Consider the following 26,743-nt stretch of genomic DNA (forward strand, 5'->3'; position numbering starts at 1 on the left):
CCTTCAAATTTTAATAAACACTTTAAATATTTTGAGACTTTAGATAAAAACGGATGCAACTGAGGCAGAACAAATGAGAAGTCTGCTAAATAACATCACATTATAGGTCTTTTAGCTCTGATGGAAGTGGCTGAGCTGGTCATTCTGGCAGTCAAACTCTCTGAAGCAAGGAGAAAAAAAAATGCATTTCTTGAGTCTGAAAAATTTGGTTGAGTAACTCCTTCTATGACAAGCAGAAAAACAGGCATGGCATATCCCACCACTGCACTTCTATCCCTCTGGTCCTTTGTAGTATGGTGGATTAATTCACATAACATCCAGATTCAAGACTTGGATGAAGATGCCCTCCTTGGTTGGCTCTGTTCAGGCATGACAGGCTCTTTCTGGAAGCGTAAAGCATCGAAAGGAGATGGTGGAAATTTTTAGCCTTTCCAGACACTGTGTTTTGTGTCTCCTACTCAATTCTAAAATGAGTACCATGGGGGTGGCTCCAGACCCCTTCATGCTTTTAAATCCACCTGTGGGTCTCACCCCAACAAGTCATCTCCATCTGTCAGTGGTAGAGCATTCAAATATACAACTATACCTTTGAACAAAGCCTGGGCTCTAGGATAAGAAGTGCCAAAACTCATCAAGCCCCACAGGGTTTCATGCTGAAGGGTTTCCACAGGTCTACCCCTCTTATCTTAACAATGCTTTCTGTAAGAATACCCAGTAGGGATAAGACAGAAAGACTGGGACTAAATATGAAAATATTAAACAAAGCTTCTGTGAATGCATAGGGAAAATAATCCCAAACACAGCTGCAAAGCAGGAACAAGAAATGTGGAGGGAAAAAACTTTGGAGGAAATTTAAAGGCAGTATTTAAATATCATAAACAAGATTTAAAGGCAGTATTTATATATCATACACAGCAACTTACAATTCAGCTTTTTCTGCCATTTGGATAAGACGGCTCTCTTCAAACTGTACTATCCCTCCTGCCTGGAGCAATTCTAAAAGGACCTGCAGATATTGGAGACCAATTATTTATACTGCAGTAGCAGCTGGACAGCCAGTGCCATTAACAGTACACTGCTCCTGCTCCATTAAACTTTGTATTAACACAGGGCTTATTTTACAGATTTTTTAAATTGATTGTCCATTAACTATGAAGGTCATGCGCTTACCCAGGACTTTTCCTGCTTCTGTTCTTACTGCTGTCAAACCTCTTCTGCAGGCAATGCTGGGGTAGGATCCTCCTTCACTCCTGCTGTGTACAGCACTGCCCAATTCTTCCATGCTGGCCACCATTCCTATGCTAGCTGTCTGCTTTGGTATATGACCTTCAGCCGACACCCCTTCCCAATGAGGCCAAACTCTGCTCTACAGTCTGGTCATACCTGGTGCTTAAAGAAATGTTCCCTTGAAGGCTATTACCTGTTGCCTTTCTGAATGGCGGGAGTCATCATCCGGACTGCACAGAAATTCAAGGACCTGCGCACAGGTGTAGAAGTTAGCATGAGTTAGATGTAGTTAGCATAGCTGTTAGCATAAAACTAACAAGCAGATTGTGAGCACCAATAATGGCAACAAATAATCAAAACACAACAGTGCAATTTCAATGTACTATTCATCTCTGAGGTACTCTCTCTACTACAGTCCTATAACTGAGGACACTTAAGAATACTGGAGTAACCAGGAACTGCTGAAGGACTCCAGGGAGGGAAACCCATAATTCTGCACCAGGATCTAGAACCAAGCTTTGGGGAACCCAGGAAATATAGAATAACTCAGGGGACCCCATGGCCTTGCCTTGGACTACAAACCAAACAACTGGAACCACTACACTGACCCTCTCGACTTCTCTCCTGGACTGTGCCATCTCTTCCAGAAAACCAGGAAATTGTGTAATTCGTATCAGTAATTAAAGTGTTTAATGCAACTCCATTTAGCCTTCACAGAGTTCTTTGACCTTAAATTATGACAAAGGACATATATTTTCTAACTCATTTTTTATTAGTGTCCATATATCCATATTATCATCAAAGCACAACTGCTGTAGCCATTGAAGCCTCCTCCTCAGTCCCAGGAATTTCTGGGACCTAAGCTGGGATATAAACTTAACCCATGCAAGCTTCAGGCATGCATTGGTGCATATCAGCCTATTTCAAATAGCAAAGAAGGATAGTGGCCACATGAACTAGAAACTACCAGCTACATATACATGCTCTATAAGCTCGCTAATGTAATTTTAGTTGGCACCCGTTATCTCCTTACCTTGGCATCTTCATATGCATAACAAGTGACAATAGAGCCACTAAAATGCTCACTGGGGCTTAAAGATAAACAGCTTTGTTCCTGCCCTTATGGGCCTTTGCTTTCCCTCTCCTGACATGCTAGTGACCACAGGAATCTGCCATTCCATGGAGAAGAGCAGAGGCTGTTCCATCTCCTTGGACCTGACCCTATTTCTCACACAATTCCAGCAGGCAAGCTGCAATATGGAGCTTACTACGCTTCTGTGGTGTCTCCTACTCTGCTTCTTTGAAACCACAGCAATGTCCCAGCAAGATGCTACCTGTTCTATAATGCACCAGTACTTCCAGAACTGCTTCAGTCTAGAGCACTTAGCCATGCTTTCTGCAGTGCTGCACCCTGTCTGGAATTTTTTCCACCCCTCACAAAGGAATACTTGCCTGGTCAAAAAGTGTCCTGTTCACAAACAACGTGTTGTTGGGCTTGGCAAGCTGACGGGCAAGGAAGGTAAAGAGACAGCCAACTTGTGATGGAGTGAAGTCAGAATTCTCTACCATGACCTGAGAAGCATTAGAGAGAAAAGGAAAAATAAAAATGCAAGTGGTTGATCCTGCAGCTGCCTTTGGGAAAGCAATCAGGACACTCCAACAAGAAATCCCTGTACAGCCATCATGTCTCCCCCTACCCTAGACATCTACCTAATCTTCTGTTGTTAGTCCATCCTGAAGGTCAAAATATAAGCCACCTTCCATGGCATTTCACTGTGTCACCTGAAGACACAGACAGTGGATGTGTCCTTGCTAAACCACCTCTGTCCTAAAGCTGAAGAGGCTCGACCTCTCTGCTGTATACTCAAGGGAAGTACTCTTGCATGTCCCTGATTTTTGGGTGTGAAAGGGCTCCACCCACATTTATCTCCATCTCTGTGGTCTGTGCTGATCACTGGCCTTGTAACAGAGCTTCTGAGCAGGGAAATGTTGTCACATGAGGAAAAAAGAAGATTAATAATTATAGGAGAAAAAAATACATTTGACTTCAAGTCCCAGGCACTCACCACTTCAATTGTGGTATGCAGAAGAACTGATCAAATGACTAAGAAACAACCATAGATTTGGGAAAAAGTTTCTTTTCTTACATTAAATTAGCTGTTAATCTATGAATATTATCAGAAACTTGTAGCTGTGCTGACTTGACTTGAAATTACAGAAAAACAGAATATCTAAGAGTCACTACAAAAGGGATTTCAAACCTGAAAAGTGCTTGTCATCTGTCTGGCATATAAAAAATGAGCACGATGTGTCCTGACTTGGTGTCTCATGCTTCTAAAAAAATCCTAAACACTAAGGGAAAGTGAAATGCGCGTTTGGAGAGTTCCCCTCTAAGAGCAGTGGGTTTAGTTGGGAGGAAATCCATCACCTGAACAACTCTGTCAGCCAACATCTAAGAATTGCTCCAGCAAAGCCTAGACATGGAGCATCTCACAGTTTATAACCTCATTCAGTCTAAGCTTGGGAGATACAACTGATTTCTTAAAGTGACCCAGAGTTCCAGATCCCCATGAGATGCTAATGGTTATCTTACAGAAGTGGAAGCAGACAGGTAAGACACACTAAGGAATCAAGTAGAGCTCTTCTTGAAGCATCAGCTAATGCTATCATTCTTTTTTAATCTTAATTTTCTGTTTAAAAAGGCTATTTTGTACAGGAGCCTATTCAGAATGGCATTAGCTAATAGCATTAAAAATATGGGTCATTAAAACAATAGGAGTGTTTTATTCATTTTGGCTTTGTTTTTCACAAACTGGGCCCTTGTCAGTCCACGTGAAGGTGAGAATACTGTACCTCTGAAACAGAGCAACCTGACAGAGGCTTACATGCCAACCACGTGGACTTTCTGAAAGACGATATATTTGGCAAAGTTTAGATCAGCATTAGAACATCTGTGTTGACCAAGCTATTTTAAAGGCGCGCCTATTTCCTAAGTGATTTTTTTTTTTTGCCAATGATAAATTTAATTTAAAAGTTCCACGATTTTTTTTATTTTTATCCAAAAAAAGAGCAGATTCCAGACCAAGGGACTAACAGTTCTCATAACACCAAATTGTTTGCCTGCAGATGCATTTAATCCTGCAACACTTTTCACAATTGCCCTCTGTTTCCCCTCCAAGAGCAGGGTTGAATTCTGTTGTAGTGGACATTTGCTACGTGGCCAGCAGCACAGAGTAAGGCTGTAAACAGCTCCATCCAGCCTATGCTGTGCCACAGGAACACATCCCACAGTAGATCCAGAACACAGCTGCAGTGTGCCACCTCCTGCTTACAGCAGCTAAAGACACAAAAAAGCATGGTCTAACGCAACACAGGGCTAACATCCTTACACCAACATCCTACTCAGACAAGCTCACAGAAGTTCCACCACAGTGGCATTATCTCAGCCCCTCCAACACAGCCTACTGCAGCAGCGCTGTTACTGAATTCACTCACTGGTGCCCTTGCTCTCTTCTATCAATGATGACAGTGACAGGGAAATGCTACTTATGATATGTTTATACATAAATAGCTTCCAAGTGGAGTTACTCATTATTAATTCTGACAGCTCTGAAGGGGAAAGCAAACGGTATTTGGCAGCAATGGCTTTTAATGAGAACATCCATTGTTAAGGAACACAGGCTGCAGATGACAAGTGATTTCTAGAGCACCAGGCTGATAACTCTGACATTCCTCTTCTCTCCCATTTACTAAAGATAGGCCTGTCATTCTGGATATGTTACATCCCAAACACAGCATTTACAGATACAAGGAGCAGGGTTTTATCAGAAGAGCATTGGCATCCTGCCAAGCACAGGATTCCTGGGACCCTTTTTCCTGCTCAGAAGGAATCAGGGAGTGGAATCAACGAGAAGCAGATAAAAATAACTTAACAGAGCAGACAGGAGACATTTGACCACAAAGTACAACCCAGGTGAAATCACAGACAGTAAAGGAGACCTCTGTATCAGGGGTCTGCGTGCATGAAGCATCACTTCCAAATATCCAACTGACAGCCTTGGCTGAGGTGAATCCATGCTCCAGCCCACCACCTTCTCTGAGATGTCATCCAGGGCAGGACTAGAAAGACCTCATCCAAATTACAGGCTTTACTGCACAGTGTTGGTATATAATCAGATGTAAACAAAGGTTAACTTTTAGGTATACTCACCTTCAGAAGTATGTCCACAATTCTCTGTTGATATTCCACAGCTTGTTTGTCATTCTTAAAGTCTTCAAAAGTCTGCATGAGGCAAAACACTGACACCTTGAGAAGAATGCTCTCCACTGCCAACCCCAGAAATACAAGCAAACGCAAAGAAGCAGCCATATCACAAAGCTGACAATGCTTTTAAGTCCTTTCTGTGCTTATCGCCTAAGCTGCAGGTTCCAAGATACAGTTTGCTCTTTTGTAACTACCAAAATGTTTCTTACACATTCAAGTAAAAGTAACAGGTCCAAATGGACAGAGGAAATTCAAGAAATTTAGAAAGGAAGGAAGATGACTCTTTATGCAGGAGAAGGATGTAGATACTAAACCACTCTTTACAAATACATTATTCTTGTTTTATCTGTGCTTTAAAGATGGCCTCTGTTACCAGAGTTTTCACTGTATAATGTCACTTTCATCATTTTATATTTAGGGACATAAAGGACTATTATGGTCTCCTCTGATATCTTACAGAACACACATCAAAACTGTTCCTGCATCAAGCCAGTAACTACTGGTTTAGCTAAAGCATTAACTTTTTAATAGGAATCTTACAGATCATGCAACCATGACATAGATGATGGAAGAACCTGCCTTGCATTTTTCTCTTGGAGGAGATCAGCAATCTCTTACCAGAGCAAGAACATTAAGGAATTCCCGAGTGTCGAAGTGTAGCAAGGTACGAACATAAGGGTAGACCTCTTCATCCACAGATCCCTCAGTTGAATGCAACCGGATGAGAAATTCAAAGACCTGCAATGAAAATTCAAACAAACACAGCAGATTACCATGGATTTCAGATAACTGATAGCACAAGCACATGGGAAAGCAGCATTGTTACCTGCTTTACACTAAGCTTTAAAGCACCTTAGGAGTCCATCAGTGTTCTTACTTGAATGATGTTTTCTGCTGCTTGTTAGTAGGAAAAAAATTCCCCCTCCTTAGACTCGCCAACAAATTTAAGATCAATCAAAATTTAAGATCAAGCAAAAATTAAGGCTTATACTTGCAGACCAAAGCATGTGAAATTAGGTAACTCCCTCCCCTTCTCAGCAGCTCTTCTCAGAAGCTGTGCAACTGCTCCTTAACCAGGGCACAGCTCCTCTCCTTGTCAGCAGTTCCCTTGGGAAGAGCTAGTCAGTCTGCCCCCTCACTTTAAGCCACAAAGCTTTTGGCTCTGCAAAGACTGACTTAGGTGCTATTCAACTCTCCATCTCTTCCACTGACTTTCTAGTTCCTGAAATTTGAGCATGTCTTTCAACTGAAGGCAACTCCCTTTATTGAACCACTGACAGAGGTGTCCAGATCCTCCCAGGGAACAAACAGGGCAGTGACAGCTCCAGTTGTCTCAAACATGCTCACAGCAGATCTGGCTACCAGCAAAAAGAGAGCAGACTGCTGCAGACTGGCTCGTGCTCGTGAGTATGTATTCAGATACACACTGGGATCCCACGGAGAACTGACAGGCAATACACTCTCCCAGCCATCCTCAGGAAATGCCACGTTCCCTCATTTACTCCTCTTCCGAGTTAATTTTCTTGTCACCACAGTGGCAGTGAAGCCAGGAGGAATTAGCAGCTTGACTTTCAGACCTACAACCTTCCCTGTTGGCTTCCTTGAACCTGGTATCCACCTGTCAGCTAGGAACTGTCAAGAAAACAAACAAACAAAAAAACCCCAGACTGTAGCTAGAGTGGATTCAAGTATGCGGACAGAAAGGTGTTACTCAAGCCAAGTTCTCAGGAACACTATCAAAGGTCATAAAAAGCAGAGGTTGATGGCTCCTCCCTAGAGCTACTGCTGCTGGTTGGGTACCACTTCCCCTCAGATCCTGAGCCACAGTCTGTTGCTGTGCCAGCATTACTTTGTGCAAGGGACAACTTGATAAGGACCATGGGAGACGGCAACAGCCTAGTGCTTGATCCAGCAAAGGGGAGCAGACTCGTTTGCACACCCTGTGAGGAATGTGTTTGCAGTAACCCTGAGCTACTACACACATATAGCTACAACTCTGGATTAGCAAAAAAAACCTCCAAACAAAAAAACCCACCACACCACCAAAGAATATCTGTTCCATATTCCATTGCACTGCAAAGAGAAAGTGCAAACCAGAAAGCACCTCCTCTTACTGAAACCCTGAAATTAAAGTGAAACGTTAGAGCGCCCCAAAAAATGTTTGCAGTAAAACTGGCCAGAAACTCAGGAAAGAGCACAAAAAGATGATCAGGAGCATCCTCTGTTTTAAGAAATTGTCAGAGATGACTCCAAAGGAGTTAAGCTTTGCCTTAGGCCAAGCTTCAGACACAGCTTAAAAAGAAAGAGTCACCTTGAGGACTCTGATGGAAATAATGAATAAGGAAAGGAGATTTACTTGGCAGTGACCAAGCCAGCTTTCATGACATGCAACCTGTATGTCTAGTCATACTTTTAGCATAAGTTCACTGTGATTTTAGCTAGGTATTCTCTCCCTGTGATGAAACCATTAAGAACATGCTCACACCTGTCCTGAACAAATACATAAGGCATATGCAATCGTACTTGTTGCCTTGAAATAACCTGCCAATCTCTTGGGCAATCCAGATGGAAAAGGCTATTTCTCACGACGTGAAAGCTACTGTTGCAGACTCGGAACAGTGTGATAAATCTGGTCAGCCAAAGATGGTCTGCTGAACAGTGCAGCAAAGAACAACGTGAAGAGATGCAGCTCAAGAATCAAACCTTGTCCTAAAGGAGGACAGTAGGATAACCTTGCACTGTCACAGGATAATAGCAGCACACAGAAGCCTTATGGCATCAGCTGCTGTTCCTTAGGTGCCCTGGGAAGATGATTTGGATGTTAGGTCACAGCTCTTCCTAGAGGAACTAGGCAGAACAACAAAAGAACGAGAGATGGATAGTCAGCCTGTGCTCAGCCTACAGGGTGTAAAACAAGCAGCTTCAGAGCCTATAAACATAGGTATAGGCTTTTCTGAAGCAACTAAGATCCTGCCATATAAGCAGAATGGCTGGACATAGGCCAACTCTCCCAAACTAAGGATGGCCAAGATGTGTGGATGAAGAATGTAGTACCAGCCTACTGCCTCCTAACCAGAGCTAGAACAGACTGAGAAAGCAGATGATCTTAACAGTCACCACGAGACTGGAAAATATCAAGCCATGGGTTGCTTTATGCCTTTTCTCAAGAGAAGGAAGAAACTAGCTACCTTTTAAGTTGTCTCAAAGTGGCACTATCAGAAAAGGGAAATTGTCTTTCCAAACACCATCACTGTGGAAGAGTCTTTTGGGAAAGCCTCTTCCCTTCAGTGCTGCGGGCAGAAGGCAGTAATAAGGATATATGGGAAGGAGTTGTCAAACAGCCTGAATCACAGACTTCACAGCCATCACAGATTCACCTCAGCTCCAAACCTCAGATACAGTCATAGACATTAGGGACAACAGGAATGTAAGCTGTAGGCCAACCCAAAAATCCCCATACAAAAACCTGGAATCACATAAACTGGAATCAAATGCTAGGATACAGGAGTTTAAGTTCAGAACTGACTGCATCCTCCTTTCTCTCCAAGTACCAAAAGACATCTCCAAGTACCAAAAGACTTCTAATGTTAAACCCTTTCCCAGTTCTGTGACCCCCTGAACCTCCTTCCTGCCAAAGGAGGCTCTCAAGAGGGGTTCCTCAGATAAGCTTAAGGAGAGATGTGTTGTAGCACCCTTAACCTATTAAGTAGCTCTGGCAAAAAATTGCCCACATATGACTGAGTGAAGTGGCAGAGGAGCAGCCGCCACTGAAACAGATAGCTGGCTGACCCTGCAAGCCAAGGGTACAAAGATGCAGTTTGGAGCACTTGATTACAATGTGCTCTTGACCTCAGCTGAAAACCTGCAGTTATCACAAGACTGGAAATTCATCTTCAGCAAATACAATGTCTTGATGAACAGAGATGAGCGTGAACACACACTAATATAATTATGATCATAAAATAAAAAGCCTCAGAGAAACCTGCAACCAAGAGCTACTTACTAGAGACATTTCTACCTACTGAACTCTACCTAGTACTACCTAACTCAGCAGCCATGGCATGCTTCACCTCATCCACCAAGTATCTGTGGATACATGATCCGGATTTAAGTGGCAGGGCAGATATATTCACCCTGCACATGGGAATTACACCTAGAGGACAGATGCATGCATGTCTTGAATACCTGAGACTGGATAAGCCTCAGAAGTGAAGATATGGTGACAGGATACTAGGGCAAAGACTGAAATGCATCAAATGGGACCTTCATCATGGAAAATGACTGTGCTGAACTTTACACTTTGCTGTGCAAAGAGGCCAGAGGTGTAATATCTGAGGCAAGAAAACTCCAACACAGACTGAAGTTTTAGCAACAGCCAAACAGAGGAAGCAATATTTAGTTAATGTTCTTTCATGTTATCTCACTTTCAACTCCTGTCAATCCCATCTGACATGCATTTGAAACCAGGGAAGATCCTACCATATCATAGTAAAGTTTAGAAGGCAGAGACACCTACAAATTTCTGGTAACTTTGTGGTAGAATAAGGAAAAAAACCAATCAAAATTAGTGCCACTAAGAACTCTATGTTCCCACACCCCAATTTACAGTTGAAAGAAAAATATTAAGTTTAAATGTTCAGAATGCAACAACTGTTTGATTTCATTCTTTAAAAATTTATTTGCTATTTACAGTGGTATATACTCATATCACAAGGATACAGCTATCAGATTGATAATAGTTTTCTATCAGAAACCCATGAAATAAGACATACGCAGCTTCTTCTAAAAACCTCTCATGGGAAAGTTTCCTTCCGAAAGGTTGCTCACCTGATTTTTAACTAAAGGTACCAGATCCTCAGGAATATCACCCAATGGATATGCACGGCCTGCCAAGCAGCAGCTATAAAATAGGAGGGGAAAGGAATTTTTAGTAAGTCCTGACATTAAAAAGATTGAAGAGAACAGTTTATTTTTTAGTTACTTTTCAGGATGCTCTTAAAGCAAGTCAAATTTATTTTGTAAATCATGAAAGCAAGCATTGCAGACAGTGCTGCTGTTAATACACAATAAGCCAATGCACTGCATAAATTTGCATCCGAGGTACACCATTCCACAGCAGAAAAGTAACAGGGAAAGTCAGTATTTCTCACAAAAATCTTTACTCTTGCATTTTAGGAAGCAGGAATAATGCAGAATCTAATGTTGATGATGTTGAATAAATTCCAGCAAGAGGAATTCACTAATTAATCACTACTGTCCAATCTCAGAATGACCTCCTGCAAATGATAGGCAACACAATAAGCAGCAACTGAGCACAGCTATCCCAAAAGGCACGGCAGAAGGGCCTAAAATACAGCTTTTCAGGCTACGGAGTCCTTGTTCAAGGAGCACTGTCACACACAGGACAAAGAACTGACTCTAACCAAATTCTAAAGATAAAGACATGGTCTTGGCATATCAGCAGTAACTTGAGCTCTAAGTCTCCAACTTTACCCTACCAATCCACTCACAGGATGTGTAACAAGAAGCTGTTGTAACTTTAAGTCAGCTGTACAAAGTAGCCATTGCTATTTTACACAATCTCTCAGACCTTGACACACACTATAAGATCATGCAACTATAGTGAGTTAAAAATCTGGTGCCACCACTAGGCAACACGTCACACACTTTCTAAAGGACCTTACCTTATATATACGAGCAGCTTGTTGCCCATTATCACCTGCTCATCTACAAAACAAAAATTATTTGTCATCTTTTCTTCACAAGACAACATATAGAGATACAACTCTTTTTCCCAGCTGTTAGCAAAACATCTCATCTGACACACATGCAGAGTTTGACACACAGTGAGCTGAGCAGCTTTACACACAGTAAATAGTACTAGAACACTTTTCTGTTCTCCAAGACCCTTATATTGAATGTGTACTTCCTTTTTGCATCCTTCTGTTGGAAGTGACCAGAGATACTCAAAACATCAAATATCAAAACTAGAAACCCTTAAAGGGAAAGAATTCTGTACCTGTGAGAGACTTTCCAGCATTCAGTGGAGGAGCAATGACTTTGAACAGCTTCTGTAACAAGAAAGAAGGCAGTGCTCAAGCAGCTGGAAAAGCTCAAAGCAAAGAATCTGTGTGGTTTTAAAGCAGACACCAATGGGGCGTCTTCCCCCCAGAAACTCTGCTTTCTCACCATGTCTTACAATTAAAAGGCACAGAGGGCACCAAGATGTGGCAAAGGATGCTTTTCACAGCTGATGTTATGATGGATGAAAAAACAGCCTTCATTCAATCAGATCTAACCCTAAGCATAGGCCACACTAAAAAAACCAATGTTCAGCAGTCCCAGACGTAACAGTCAGAGCATAACTGACCAGCCTCACTTCCTGTTCCTGAATCTTCTGCCACCAGAGATTATGCAAACCTTCATCCTACATAGCAGGGTCACCAGACAGCCTTTAGTTTGGGTATGTAGAATGAGGACTCATCTAAATACTTAGCTCTAGAAAGCAGAAAAAGTTACTTGTACTCATACAGCTAGTGCTTGGTTTCCAGAAGTCCTTTTTAAAATCATGAACACCTCAAGAGTCTCCTTCCTGAGAAAAATAAAATGAGATTATAACTGCTAAAAATCGGGCAGTTTAAGATTTTCACATTCAAATGGACCCAGCTCTCTATTTCAGAGCTACTGAGAAAATACCAGCAGTGCTTCCGTAATGCAACATCTTGACATTACAGCTATAGGCTTCAAGAGCAATTGGTATATCAGGCACACCTTCAGAATTGCCAGCATCAACAGGGCCTTCAGTTACAGCATTCCATCGAGTCTTGTGCTTGCTACTGTAGATAGATCACACCCAAGTGCTAAGAACAAAGCCTGTCTCAATGCAAGGACTGTTTCTAGCCTTTTTTCTGAACTCTGCACACAGGTAAGTTCCCCCTTTGTTTCTATCACTCTTTAATATGTATTAATATACTATTGTGTCAGCAGAGGAAGAACAGTATGAAGAAAAAAAAAGCATGAGGTGTTCAAAGAACCTCTCACACCTACACCCCCATTAATCCCATTGTGCAGAAAGTTGATGCTTTCTCAGCACGTCATGCCATATAGGCTAGGCTCACCACCAGCAACAAAGCCGTTAGCAGACAGTTTTGCAATGCAATCGTCGTAAGGCATCATGTTATTCTCTTCTGCTGCTTTTGTTTTATATTTATTTTATTAACATGACTAAACTTCCTGCTCTAACTTTGCAAAGCATTGCTACCTCAGCAGGGAAGTTTGTGTTCTAAAGCACAGTAATTACAAATTACTTTTTTCCTCTACTGCATCTAGTCAAATAAACTGCATATATCATACATGATTTCTCCCTTGAAATGAAAAATAACAAGAATATATACACACTGAATGAGAAGATAATGCATTGGGTTTGAAATGCTGTTTCTCAGAAAGACTGTGTGCTGAACACACAAATAACAACTCACTGCACTGAGCATCTTTCCTACCTCCATGGGACTAATGAAGTCATTCATCCCACGGTTGTAGACATAGATCATGGCATCATAGAGATGATTTTCCCAGCATAGAAGAACTACCTGCAAGGCAAACAAAGCACAATGTAGATATACAGCTGCTCTTAGCTCACAGTTTTCTCATTCCCCAGTCTCTCGAATACAATCCCTGTCCTTACATTTGCATCATCCAACAGTATGATTTAAAGTAGAATGAGAATTTCCACTTGCAGAACTAGTCTCTGCAAGGACCCCAAATCCCCAAAGGCAGTATCCAGCTTATTGCTCACACAGCAAACATGGAATCTAACTGCCTAGATTCTAACATTCATAACCTGCAATGAGATTAAGGAATAATAATAAAAAAAAAAGGCAGGTCTTAGCAAATAATTTTGTCAAGTTCCCAAGCATTTCCCTCCTTGGAATAGAAAGCCATTCCTGTGAGAATAAAAACTGACCAAGGAAAACAGGACTACCCAGCAGGAACACCTCCTTGCTCCACTAACTTTGTCATGCAAGAGCAAGCACCTGAGCAGAGCAGGCTGGCCGGCACCAAACTGACAAACACAACTCCATTTTTTTGTGCCCCTGCAGCCTTTGATGTTAGGTAAGGTACTCAAAACAGGAAAGACTGATCATGAATATGAGAGTAATCCCAATGGACTAGTAGTTTCCAACACATTCCAACACATTAACCTATGCCACGACACAAACTAGGGGAGCAAAACATGTTTATAGAGCATGCATGTTACAGGATGGACACAGCCACGCTAAATAATTCCCACATTCATTGAATTTGATCCCAGGGACACAGGGCTAAGTTCTGTTACAAATTAGTGACCAAAAGGCATGAATGGTTTGGATTACATAAATCTTGTCTGCTGAAAGGTGACACCTTGTTTTCCACATGCTATGCTGTGCTTAAAAGCACAAGAAGTTTGCATCAGCCACTAGGGGATGTTGTCATTTATTCAGAGGAACTCAATACAGTATGCAGTACAACAGCTCACCTGCTGTATGTCTAAGCTGGTGACATCCATGTGTACAATGCAGGCTTCCAAATTTTCCAACCTCTTCTTGTCTTGGAAGTGAAGCAGCAAGTCTTTCATCACTTGAGCTGTGATCCCCAACAGCTTATCACTTAAGATATGTGGCTCCAAGCACTCCAGAAAGATGCCTTTAGCTACAGAATTCTCACTCATCTTATCATATATCTGGTTAAATAATAGATCCCTAGGAGGAAAGAAGTGTTTAGTTACCAAATAATCTTATTAAAATCTCCTTACATATCTACTGAGGGCTCCAAATTAAACTCATTTTTCCCTGTATTTCTCAAACTCAGGAGCTGAATGCCCTGCTCAGCTCCTACACTGATGCAAGTTACAGGCAGCTACACAGAATGAATTGGCTATGGATGTTGCAGCAAAAACCCCCTGCTGTTAGAGGGGAAATGATGACGACAGGAAAATCTATCAAGGCAGCTTCTTTCTTAAGGGGATGGTACGGGGGAAACAGTTTGATGCAAACTTTTCTTCCTCAACACATCAGTGAAAATTTAAGACTCACTTTTCTTTGAGTAGCGAGTACCCTGACTTTAGTATCGGTTTTTAATCATTCCTCTAAACTGTGACGTGATATATGATGACAATGATGTGATATGATTCCTCTAAACCATGTGATATAATAGGAGACAGCACTCAGGACTGCATGGGTTGCTGGTCTGCCTTGGGAGACAGGCTTGCAAACTCAGACTTACGTGCGCTGGAGTAAAAGACAGTAATCAACTATGACAGGCACCACATCCTGCAGAAGAAGCATAAAAAAGCTGTAGGGACTGGCAAAAAATCCTGCCAAATAGCACATACCACAGAGCACAAAATGAAGCCTGGCCAATACAGAGCAGAATTGATGAGTTATTTCAATCAGCTGGTAGCTGGCACAGTTACAGGTTTTCCCCTATGCTGGTTCATATGGAGAAAACTTCTAGTCATACTTCTGCAGAAGACAGAGAGCATACAGGTTCTGCTCTGCCACCTAGCTGTAACGAAGTCCTGGTTTCATTAGTGCACACAAGAGAGGTGAGAGTTCAGGTGAACCGCGGCAGTACTTTTCAAAAATAGACAAGTAATTTTTGCAGCAAAGCAAAGTCTGATTAAAAAATGCAAAAGATCTAGACAAGAGAGCCCTCTGGAGCACCATACCTGAAAATGTTGCTCCATAACCTGAATTTTTCCTTGGTCAGGACATTTCTTCAAAGTCCGATCAGCATAATGGAGAAGGATTTCAACCATCTGAATTACAATAAACAAGAAAATTCATTCAAATCCTAGACTAGAGACCCTACTTGGTAGCACATTTCATAGACTGACTTGGGGGTTGGCAGCACTGTAAACTCTGTTGCGCCATTTTGGGTATGAACTACCATGGGCAGGAAGGAGAAGAGGGAAGAGGCTGCCAAGAGTCAATGGCATGACATTGCGTAGAAGTGGCCCAGCAGGATGCTGAAGGCCTACACTAGCTTTAACTGACTAAGAAAGTGGGCAGCCAGTCTGTCAGCAAATTTTCAGGCAGATGAACACATCCTGAAGCACGAGGCTCATCTGGGCCATGTTTTTACCTGAAGTTTAAGTGATAGTACCTTAAAGAGCAAAACTTATTTACCCGCAAATAAAATATACATGAAGAACAAAGTACAGCTAAAAAAATATTGCAGTAATTGTGTATTTTAAACATACCCTTCCCACAAAAAGGTTCCTGTAACAACTGAACAGGATCAGTTGAAGAGTTTATTCCATGTCCATGTATACATGGAGCAAAGTTTCCATCCTGACAGTCAGCAAGTGACATACTGATGGACACTTGCCAACCAAAGGTCAGGAAACTCTGGAGTTACCTACAAAAAAGGTTTCTCTCCACTGTGAGGGGACCAGATATCTCAAGGCCTTGATGATAATGTCACATTTTGATTTGCTTATGCTGCAGATTTTACCCCCACCTTTACCCAAAAGGTATTTCCAAGTTTCTTTTAAAATCCTGCTCACAATCTTAGCAAGAGAGGCACATGTACACATTCTAGAGTTAGTTGGATTAATTCTGGAGGCCAGAAACCATTCCTTCCAGGAACACAGTTAGTATCCCATCAGCATACATGAAAACCCAGTTAGGAAGAGATCAGTGACTCACTCTGTCTGCAATGACTGCTTTCCGCTTGCTTGTGTCCCCAGACAAGCCTGGAAAGAATGAAAGGGGAAAAATAATTGAAGCTTTTCTCATCTAAGCTACCAGTGGAAATATAAAAATCCCACAGTTCAGATGCTAACACCACTACTGTTGAGATGCAGAGGTCAGGATACCTAAACACACAATTTTGTGTTCTACTTTTAGCCCACTCTTCTTCTGAAGAACTTAGTCTCCCAGTGTAAAGACTGTTCAAGCACAGGAATGGCAAGAACAGATCTGAGTTTAACATTGAGAGAACAGAGGGCTGTCAAAGACTGTCTACATGAGGCTAATTGCTGGAGGACGCCTTGATGCAAAGAAGCTGAATTAAGTTCATTATAATGGGAAAAAAAATTCTGAAATGCCAACTCAAAAAGACAGTAATTCTTTGAATACTGAAAAACTATCTGCGTAATTGCATTATATCCACCCATTAAAACGAGACACATCTTCATATACTAGCAATTTCACAGCAGGAGTTTCTTATCTCAAGAACTTGAGTCTCATCTGTCAAAACCATCAGAAGTTATTTGCTGAAAAGTCAATGCGTCCAGTCCAAATCAGACTGTGCAAGTGGCAGTTTCTGGCATAATTAACATGTTTATCGTAACAAGCTATGTGCTCACAAAGCATCCTTCTTCATAGGAAACATGGTCCCAAAGCCCAGCAGTTCTTTCAGTCAGTTGTATAGTCAGAGGAGACCTGAATGAAAGTACCTGCTTGGCAGAGCTGACAGAACATCACACTGAAAATTACCTACAGGTCATGCATGACCTTCAGGAATATTTTAGCAGGCTAGATATTCAACACATGGATTCACCTCCTTCACAGCAAAGTGACAACAGATAGGAGTCACAACACAGACCAAGTCTGATTTTCATTTGAAAACAGCAGGCTGCTAAAGGGACTACGACTCTGAAAAAATCAAACCAATCCATATAAAGGTGTTGTTTCTACCAAACCCAAAGCAGGACATCCTACTTTCTTTTCTTCAATTCATTTCTCTTCCTTTTTTTTTTTTTCCTGAAAAAGTGATTTCTGTACATACATAGGTTTAAAAACTTCCCTAGTGGTTTCAATTAAAAAAACAAAAAAAAAAAAAAAAAGCCAAACCCAAACTTACCTACTACAGCCTTTGCTTTACCTTCATAAAAAGACCAAGCTAGAGCCAGGGCATCTGTGAGACGCTCTTGTTTCAGAAGGTGGTCAACTCTCTAAAATAACAAGAAATACTGGACCTTAGTATTGCAGAAAAGATGATCCCCTCCCATTTAAGATCAGCATTTCCCAGTAGTGGGTCATGATCCCTGACAGCAAGGGGACAGGAAACCTCAGAAGCTCTCAACACATTACAGTAAAGGACAGTATCTCAAAAAGATTCTCTCATATGTACGTTTGCTGCTGGACAGTTAAAGACGACCAAGAAATGTCAGGCCCCAGTATGCCAAGTCACTGTGGGCTACATTTTAGGTCAGATGCTTGATAGATGGAGACCCACAGCATTGGTGAGTGTCTGCGATCACAAAGAATAAAAATTTTCTACTCCCCATCCTTGCCTCATTGCTCAGAGCACAACAAAAAACTCTGCCATGTTTTCAGCATATGGGTGTAGTCATCCTACCCTTTTTCTCCTGATCTCACAGTCAACAATGATTGAAATAGATCACAAACATTTTCTGCTTTAAAGGATTATTAGCACACAAGGTCAAGCACCACTGGTCTTGGTATGTTAGGTCAAAATGTTAAAGTACTGTTTGAGATATGAGAGATTCTGAGTCTCAGACGACCTTTCTGTACTGCAGCAAGAACTCTCAGCTTCACACCCTAATCCCCCACATACTCAATTACAACTCTTGAGTAAGTCCCCTACAATAAAGAGGCCTGCAGCACAACAGAAACCATACAGTAATTTAGAAGGAGGTTGGCTCAGAGCGTGTAAGTTGTGATTGAATTCTGAATTCTAGGAAAACCAGGACATGAAATCATGGGTCAAAGCAAGAATTTTCATTAACAATTTACTAAACCAAAGTCAGTAGTGAATGGCTGGAGGGAAGACTAGCAGAGGAAAGTGATCTTGGTAACTAAAACCAGCAACTGTATAAAAGTTCAACAGAGCTGAACCATTCATATTTTATTAAAGGTCCTGAAACAGTGTCACATGGAGGAGCTTATAATCATGGATGAGTACAAGAGCTGTAAAGCAGGTAAGAGGAAAAAAGGTGAAGTTCACTGCTTAAAGGAGAAATGCAACACTGAAAAGAAACTACTATTGGAGTTCTTCAGAATCAGCCTTGAAGCCCCTTTCTACATAATGATTCAGTCAACTAACTTGGCATAAGCTGAATTTAATAATGAAGTTTGCTGATAACCAACTGTAAACCTGTGATGTGAGACAGCAGACCAGAAAGACAGACACAATAGGATTGCCCGTAAAGCTGGGTAACAGAAGTATGATGCAATCCAATGGTACAAACAACTTAGAGCAGAAATCAGGGTTTGGCTATGGGATACTGGTGAATCTCCAGAGTGCTACAAGCCACTGACATCATGGAGCCAAAGGAACAGCAAAATGAGACCCAAGGGTGCATGAGGAATGACATATCTAGTAGAGACGGTGAAGAACAGGTGACATTGTGCATGGCACTTGTAAGACCCTACCCAGAGTAATACGTGCCAAAGTGTTTACCTATGTTCAAGAAACTGAGCAAAGGAGGTGCAAAGAACACTGACTATGAAAAAAGAAAGGAATGGGAAGGTAATCTTACAAGAGGATGATTAAGGAGCTTTGCTTAGCCTTGTAAAACAAAGTCTGAGAGAGAACATGCATACACTGACTAAACATACTGCAGAGTGATGATCCAGAAAGGAAAAACTGCTGTTTAACTCAAGTGAAAATAGCAACACAGGAACAAATAGACATAAATAGATCACTAGGAACTTTAGTGTGGAAATTGATAGGGTTTCAGCTGTCAGAGAAATGATGTTCCAAAAAAATCTTCTACCAACAGAAAAAAGGATCTAAAATCCAATGAACTTTCTAGGTAGTCTTTGATGGATTTTATGATGTAGCTCCTGCAGTAGCTTGAGACAAAATACAGTAAACCAGATTTCCTTCCACTCCTGTATGCTTATCTGGCAGATAGAAGGCTAGCGCTTACACAGTCCTCCGAAGTCACACATTGCACTAACTCTATCTTGTTAACAGAAGCTGAAACATGGCAAGGCATTATGTCTTGCTTGGGAGAACAAGGTCTCCATTCAGCCTACAAGTTCATGCAAGTGGGAGTCCCATAGTGTCCCACCACAGAAAGCAGTGTACCTACAGTGCTGGCTGTGCACGGCAATCAGGGATCCTGAACACAGTGCTCAGAACATGCTTCACAAATGCTCTCCCCATCCTCTCAAGCTATATTTAAGCAATTTAAACCTGCTAAGCTGTACAGTTTTCCTCTCAACGTACCTCTCTCCAGCTTCTCAATGTCATGACATGAACAGACTAGAAAATTTAAAAAAAAAATAAATAAAATTATTCAGTTACAGTTGCTCATGTAGCCTGTGGTATCCCACAGACCCACCAAAGCATGCTCGTACAGGTGAAGCTAAGTAAAGCAACACTCAAGCTTGGCATGGAAGGAATAAATTGGATGTTTATATTAAACAGAAAAAATTCTTTACATGGCCTTACAACCCATCTGCTCCAAGATACCATCCCTCACTTTTTCCCCTACTTCCACATGCCATCCTATAGACCACCCCTCTTTGCCTTTTCACAGAAAGGCACTGCAGGACAGGAAAAGTGAATAACATATTCCTTTTATCATTCCATACAATAGAGTCTAGTTTTCCCTGCTGTCTTATTTTCTTCTGTTTACTCACTAGCACGTTTAAGACAGAGAAATTGAAGCTTAGCTCAGAGGAGATGTCAGTAAAGTAATGCTAAGTCTACCCTGAAGCAACATGAACCAGGATACTGTGAAACTATGACAACGTCTTTCTTAGCCTGTACCTCAGCCAAGACCAAATTATTGCACAATTCTTTAATCCCACCACATAACTGCACAAAGAACCCATCCCTGATTCACATCTCCATATAATAAAAAATTGCCCTTCTCCAAAAGATGAGCTACCATCAACAGTGAATGCCCCATATTTTTATTAAAAGCTCCCCACATTTACCTTAGTTCCAAGGTAAAAGACCTGGCCACCACAGCTGCTGATGGACTGATAACAAGCTTTCTCTCCAACCAATGCCTACAGGGAGAAAAAAATTACATGCAAGTAAAACTGCTTTTTGTTTTTGTAAAATTTCCTAAGAAACATATATACATTTGAACTTTAGAAACACTTTGTAATTCAGAAATCAAAATGAGGATTGGGATAGAACAACACAGATTGCTGGGTAGTAGTAAGATAAAAAAGCTCTGCTGCCACTCCTTCCTGCTTGTGAACGCAGCTTAAAATGCTACTGAGTTCTGGCTGCCCAGAAAACATGATGAAGTCATAAGGACCCACAAGCAGTGCTCTGTGTCTATCCTCAGATGCAAAAAAAGTTATGGGGACTCTTTCCTTGCCATCTGCTTCTTCACAAACCTTCCTCAAGAGCAAATGTGTAGGAGACACAGATGGAAAGAATACTGTTGAAGTGAGAGTTGCTACAACAGAAGTTTGAATACTAGTAACTAGTGTTTAAAAGGCTGTATATGGGCACATTTACAATGTCAGAAATGGAGTATCACATCAAAATTAAAAGATTTTACCACAATGCATGGACAGTGCTTGCTTCCCACTCCACTGCACAGTTACACAGGCTAGAGCTATTTGTCCTGTACTTTTCTCAGTCTGGTCAGATAGGGAAGCTTCCTGGTTCTCTTCCTATTGCTGAAAAGTGTGTCCATTCCAGGGACTGCCGTAACAACACTTCAACCTCCCCAGCACAGGACCTAAGGCTGAAGTAGCAGATATTCCCTGTATCTTTCTTCAGATGCTGCAGCAGAAGATTGGGGTCTGACAGTCTTCATCCACAAACCCAGGCATCTCTGAAACCAGAATATCTCTTATGGGGGTAGCAGCCTCATCTAAGATTTGCCTTCTAGAATGTCTGCAGAACTAACACAGGAAAAGGTGTATTTCTGATCCTGAGCCATGGGAAATAAAAAAAACCCAAACCTTCCCATGAGAAGTTGTCCATGACTCAATTGCTCTGGAGTAGGTTGTCTTGTAACTCCTACTGAAATGCAGGGAAAGAGACTTCCTTGTTCATATCCTTAGTATTTCAAAATGGCATTACAGACTTCAGATCTCATCTGCCACTTACAGTCTGTGAATTAAGTAGGGGTATTCTCTAGACTCATAATAGCATTTTAACACGCAGCACTTATTTGGGCCCACCAGTTTTTCAATCCACATGTCTCTGGCTTTGATGGTAATCACCAGAAGCCCTCACAGGACACTGCAGAACTTCTGGATTTGAGTGAAAGGCTCTGAATAATGACATATCCTAGCAAGGAGAACTCATATACAACCTTAGTGCCAATCTCTTGCTATGTCCTGTGAGATTGTGCCTGGTAATTCCAGATCATGTGGCAGGCACTACATAAGCTAACTTAGACTAAACTCCACCTTCTGACTCTTTCTTCCTCAGTATGCATCTGCAGCAGAAAGAATGACAGGAATGCTAGCAGTGTGAAGTAGATAAAGCAGTGAAAGCCAGATAAGCAGCAGCTATGTAGATCTAAAGGCTGCACAGACTCCTCACAGATCTGGCCATCCAGACTGAGCAGCAAGGAACAGAGTACTTCTTCCAAAGGTAACCATGACAGAGAATTCTTTTTTATGAAATCCTGCCATCCTGCATTGAAGGAACTTCTCCTTGGGCTTCTGGAGCTGAGTCATGACCATATGCTGGGCTTGAAATTGTGGATCCAAACTACAGACCCACATGAGCCTTCTACTGGTTGTTTGGGCCAGCAAGTCTCACAGGGCTATAGCAGAAATTAATAGGAACCATATCATCCAGCTATGGAATTTCAGAACCCCTGGGCTTTCTCTGGTGAAGCATTGGGAGGCTTGAATACAAGGATGGAAGGCCCTTTCTTACACACACTCTTGGCAAACTGTTTCCAAAACAGAGAAACTCATTTTCTACTGAAAGCCATAACTTGTCCCACAACCATGGCTTTAAAAAACCTTCCACAATGCTATGGCAATACAAATACTACATCAAAGTGAGTCTGCTGCAGAAGGCACAGGTAGGTTACAAGAGCTATCAGGAGCCACTGAAATTAACACCTACTTCAGGAATAAAACATGTTCAGACACCACATGGGCCAGGGTCCAAAAAAAAAAAACAAAAAAAACCCCACCAAAAACAAACCCCAACAAGCATGAAAGTCAACATGAAAGAAAGACAAACAAAAGAGGAAAAAGTAGAAGACACAACGTTTGAAGTGTTGCAACTTCCACTAGTATGGATGGGTTTGTTTTTTTACTTCAAACAAAAAAGCAGCACAGTACCTATGAGTATAGGTACTATGTTTCATCCTCTCTACCCCTGCGTGACAATCTATGAGATGACGGCAGGGAATACATGTACTGCACAGGCACTGCTACAGCAGAGTATTTGTGGCATACAAAGTAGAAAAGCCTATAGGAATCTCTTGAAGAATAAAGCACATCAGCTTTTTTCCTATGCAGAGTATTCCAAAGCTTAGTAACTTCAGAGCAGCTCCTAAAAACATCAGTGCACAACAGGAAACATGAACTGTTTGTTAATTGGCCACATCAACACCATGTATGATTTCCAAGATGCTTCAAAAAGGCTTTTTTCTCCAGGTTTCCACTTAGGGCATATCTGAAACAGTTAGTTAACACAAGCAGGTCATTTGTGTCTACCAGGGCTTCGCTGACATTGCCTCCCGTAGCCAGCGATTTGAAGTGGCTGCTGTTGTAGACTAGCTGAACTTCTGGTATCTCTATGGTCTCCAGCTCCTCCTGTGTCTGACGATCTATAACATGCAGCTTCTCTATACTGTCCAGAAGCACTGCTGTCCGTGAGTTTATCCACTGAAAAAGCAACAAATCACAGATTTCAGCAAGGCATACACAACTAGAAGCCAACTAAGCAGGCTCTGGCCATATCCCTGAGTATTAATACTGGAAGTTCTAGGATGGCTAGCAGCTTTGTTACTATACACAGTCACTTCACAACAGCACCCATGCATAACTCTGAAGGTAAAGATAGGGAGGCTCCTTCTGGAGTTTCAGCTTTAACACTGAGAAAAATGACAAGGAACCTTCTTCAGAGAAACCACTTGTAGACAAATGGCAATCCACCAGAGTTCTTGTCCTCTTGGTGCACTCTTTATGCTCTAGCACACTTTCTATCCAAAGGTCTCAAAACCAAGACTATTACAACACCAGTTCTCAAATCCCTTAGGAGGTAAATATGGCATCAGGAGGCATTAAAAACAGAAATAGTACATTTAAGTTTAACTCAAAGCCTGTCATTCATATTCTGTGGCTTCTACTTTTATCTTCAAAAACCTGCAAATAAAAAGGCTTTTTTTTGCTGCTTCTACAATTTTTTTTTTTTTTTCAACAGCCAAGCATATTTGTTGACAGACTTCAAATTCCAGCTGATGTGGATGTCCATCTTGGTATTTTGGTCTTTCATGTTTTACTTGCTGTATTCTGTAAATGTGTTTGAGTTGAACAATTTTTTTTGTTGAAAGCATCAAACAATTACGGTGCTTTAGCAAGCACTCATATATAGAAACACTAGAATTTTACTGAGCCAATTACACAGAATTTTGAATTCTTTTTAGTGACAACATAGAATAAAAATCTTTCTTGCCAGATTCTCTCTGGCTCTTGAAAATATTTCCTCAACAAGGCTACCCCCCCTTCCCAAAAAGGACAGCCTTCATGCTACTAATTTTTTATCCTTTAGCTACTACTTGCTATTTCACTTGTGCTGGTTTTCCACTAAGTCCCAAGTTTAAGGACATTTTCAGTTAGTTAGCCCCAGATAAACACAGCTACTTCTTATGCTACATTTGTAAAGCCAATAATATAGAACTAACGGCTATTGAGACACATTTACAAGAAAACCAGTGCAAAAAAAATTAACCATTCTATAGTATTGAGACTTACAGTAAAGTTGATGAGGTCATAGTGTAGATGAAGCTGCCTCTGCTTAGTGACATGTATTGCACCAGTATCATCTCTCTTCACCTGAAAGAGAAATTGGACGATGCTGACTCAAACTCAGAGACTTTCTTCAGCTCAACCTCTCTGTTCCCAGAGCGCATCACACCAACTCCAGGAGTCTGGAGCTCCCCTCAGCCAAGCACGTTGAGCGTGCAGTAGCAGCACACACACTTCTCAAATGGAGTGTAATGTCTCACTTTCAAAAGCACTCATGTAAGCAAGGAAACAGAAGGCTCTGAGCAGGGGGCAGTAAAAATATATGGCCTCTGCTGGATCAATTTTAAATCATTTATTTGTACTACAAGAGTTGTATGTCAAACAAGCCAGCACTACATGTGTTCAAGGGATTGTTCCCCCTGCCCCACTTCACGTATTATATCAAGCAATTCAGTTTCTAAAAGGGGTGCAAACCTCCAGCATTTGTACAGAGAGCACCAAAGAAGGACTGATTCTCCTTCACTGACTCCCAAGGGGCTCAGGCCCACTGGAAAACTGAATTGAAGGGAGATGTTGCACGACAACTCCCAGTCAAGGGTTCTCTCTCATCCTATGCAGGAACTACTGTACTTTCTGCTCGTAAGAGTCAGAACTACAGAATACTAATGTGAAACTGGCTTTAATTGATCATCATTTAAAAAAGCATTCTGCAAAAATAAGGTTTTTTACATTTTGACAATTTGAAGTACAGCAATAGGGACCTGAATTCAGGTAATGGCTGCTGTTTAGTAACCTATAAGCAGAGCAGCACCACTGGCCATAGCTGAGCTGAGTATCTGTGCAGAGGCTCCTGCTATTGCATGCTCAGACATCTCCAGCAAGACCGGCTTAAACATACATCCTTTTCTTTCTCCTTAAGTTTACCGAGAGAGAAGATAGAGGAGAAAGAGGATTCAATCCAGACAACACAATGTCTGGGTGCTTGAGCAAAGCTTAAGGTTCAAGATGAGAGCAGAGCTGGGAAACAAAATTAGCACTCCAGAGCCAAAATGCCAGATTTTCTGAAGCCTAGGTACTGCTCTCATACTGAAATCAGACATGAAGTCATTTTCAAACAACCATATCTGCATGTGTAACTTCTGCAGATCTAAACAGGATGAGCGGAATGCCTGAAAGTCACATGCCAACAGGACCTGAAAGCTGTTGTCTCTCAGTGGTTTATACAAATTTTTTCCAGACTCATCTTTTAAAGCAAAAAAAAAAATGCTATCTCAAATTCATGCCATCTCCCTGAAAACAAACCACATTCTTCTACCTCCAGTAGAAATGAGATAAGCTGCAAATCAACACTTCTGGAATGCATAAAGCTCACGCCTCCAGATTCTCAGGGAAGGGCACCACTGCTTGCTGAAGAGCAATGACCAACAGGTGTGTTTTCCCAAGCTGGCTGCAAGATGCAGACATGCCTAGCATGCACAGATATCATACTTTCACTGAGACAGAGGCTCAGTCAACTGAATATGTAAGACGTGACTATCTGAAAAGCAGCATAAAACATCCAAGGCTTACCAGAAGAAAATGAACGACGTCTCCTCGACAAAATGCAAGCATGGGGTTCACAGAGTTCTGTACAGCCACAAAGTGCCACGCCAGAAGAGGGACACTAGAAGGGTCCATCTGTTAGACAAAAAGCAGAGCCAGTATTTAAGGTACACAAGCCAAAACCTCATTTCCAGGACACATACTGTTCATCAGCTGCTACTCTCTGACTTTGCCATGTACACACACAGGCTGTAAAGCAATTTCCTGGTCTGCTGGCAGCTGAGCAGTAGCTTGTGCTCTTTGGTCCAGCCACATGGTTTAGGCGCAACATATGTCTCTTGGCAAAGTGGGCAGCCAGTCAGAACAAAACCTGTGTCCTAGCTGCTTAATGTAGATCCAGTCTCACATGGATTGATGGACTAAGACAAGCTGCAGCTTGCTAGCAGCCTTGTCTCCATTCTCCCAATCTAGCATATCCCACATCTTCCCCCAGCTGCTTTTCCAAGAGGAATTATACTAGTGACTAGTGAAAGTGAATAATCAAGAGTTTAGAAGACTGTTTAGTGCTCCAATTTCACTTTGTTTCCATCCCTGCAATTAAGGGTTCGATTTTATGGTTCTTATGTGAAGCAACAGCCCTAGTCCAAGGTGATTGTAGCCATAGTCAGGTCAACATCCCATCTGTGGGTGCATCCAGGCTGGAGCAGGGAAGACAAGAAGCTGAGGGCACCTCAGCTCCTGTGTTCCTTCCTCCCTTCCTACTTATTGGAGAAGTTCAGCATCTTCACATAGGTACAGCTGAAAGCAGCCTTTTCACCTTCTCTCTGCCCACAATCTGCAC

At 41.7% G+C, this 26,743-nt stretch overlaps 1 protein-coding gene across 9 annotated transcripts in view; it reads right to left on the reverse strand.

The window, feature by feature from the left end:
• The window catches only part of VPS8 (VPS8 subunit of CORVET complex), an 83,815-nt gene that overhangs the window by 38,105 nt on the left and 18,967 nt on the right, over positions 1–26,743 (reverse strand). For 8 of the 9 annotated variants that reach the window (XR_008237686.1, XR_008237685.1, XM_052804937.1 and 5 more), the window contains 19 exons: positions 25,930–26,037; positions 24,367–24,447; positions 23,107–23,277; positions 20,392–20,466; positions 19,676–19,711; positions 17,339–17,429; positions 16,180–16,226; positions 15,198–15,287; positions 14,753–14,799; positions 14,007–14,229; positions 12,991–13,080; positions 11,511–11,562; positions 11,176–11,218; positions 10,319–10,391; positions 6,110–6,229; positions 5,438–5,509; positions 2,680–2,799; positions 1,421–1,477; positions 924–1,006 (listed from right to left, as the gene is read on the reverse strand). Coding sequence is in view for 7 of the 9 variants with exons in the window: in XM_052804937.1 (XP_052660897.1) it covers positions 924–1,006; positions 1,421–1,477; positions 2,680–2,799; positions 5,438–5,509; positions 6,110–6,229; positions 10,319–10,391; positions 11,176–11,218; positions 11,511–11,562; positions 12,991–13,080; positions 14,007–14,229; positions 14,753–14,799; positions 15,198–15,287; positions 16,180–16,226; positions 17,339–17,429; positions 19,676–19,711; positions 20,392–20,466; positions 23,107–23,277; positions 24,367–24,447; positions 25,930–26,037 (1,679 nt within the window). In the remaining 2 variants the exon portion in view is untranslated. The remainder of the gene's footprint in view (positions 1–923; positions 1,007–1,420; positions 1,478–2,679; positions 2,800–5,437; positions 5,510–6,109; positions 6,230–10,318; positions 10,392–11,175; positions 11,219–11,510; positions 11,563–12,990; positions 13,081–14,006; positions 14,230–14,752; positions 14,800–15,197; positions 15,288–16,179; positions 16,227–17,338; positions 17,430–19,675; positions 19,712–20,391; positions 20,467–23,106; positions 23,278–24,366; positions 24,448–25,929; positions 26,038–26,743) is intronic. The other variant, XM_052804935.1, reaches the window with a different exon arrangement.

This window comes from Harpia harpyja, chromosome 12 (assembly GCF_026419915.1).
Source record: "Harpia harpyja isolate bHarHar1 chromosome 12, bHarHar1 primary haplotype, whole genome shotgun sequence".
Taxonomy (NCBI): Eukaryota; Metazoa; Chordata; class Aves; order Accipitriformes; family Accipitridae; genus Harpia; species Harpia harpyja.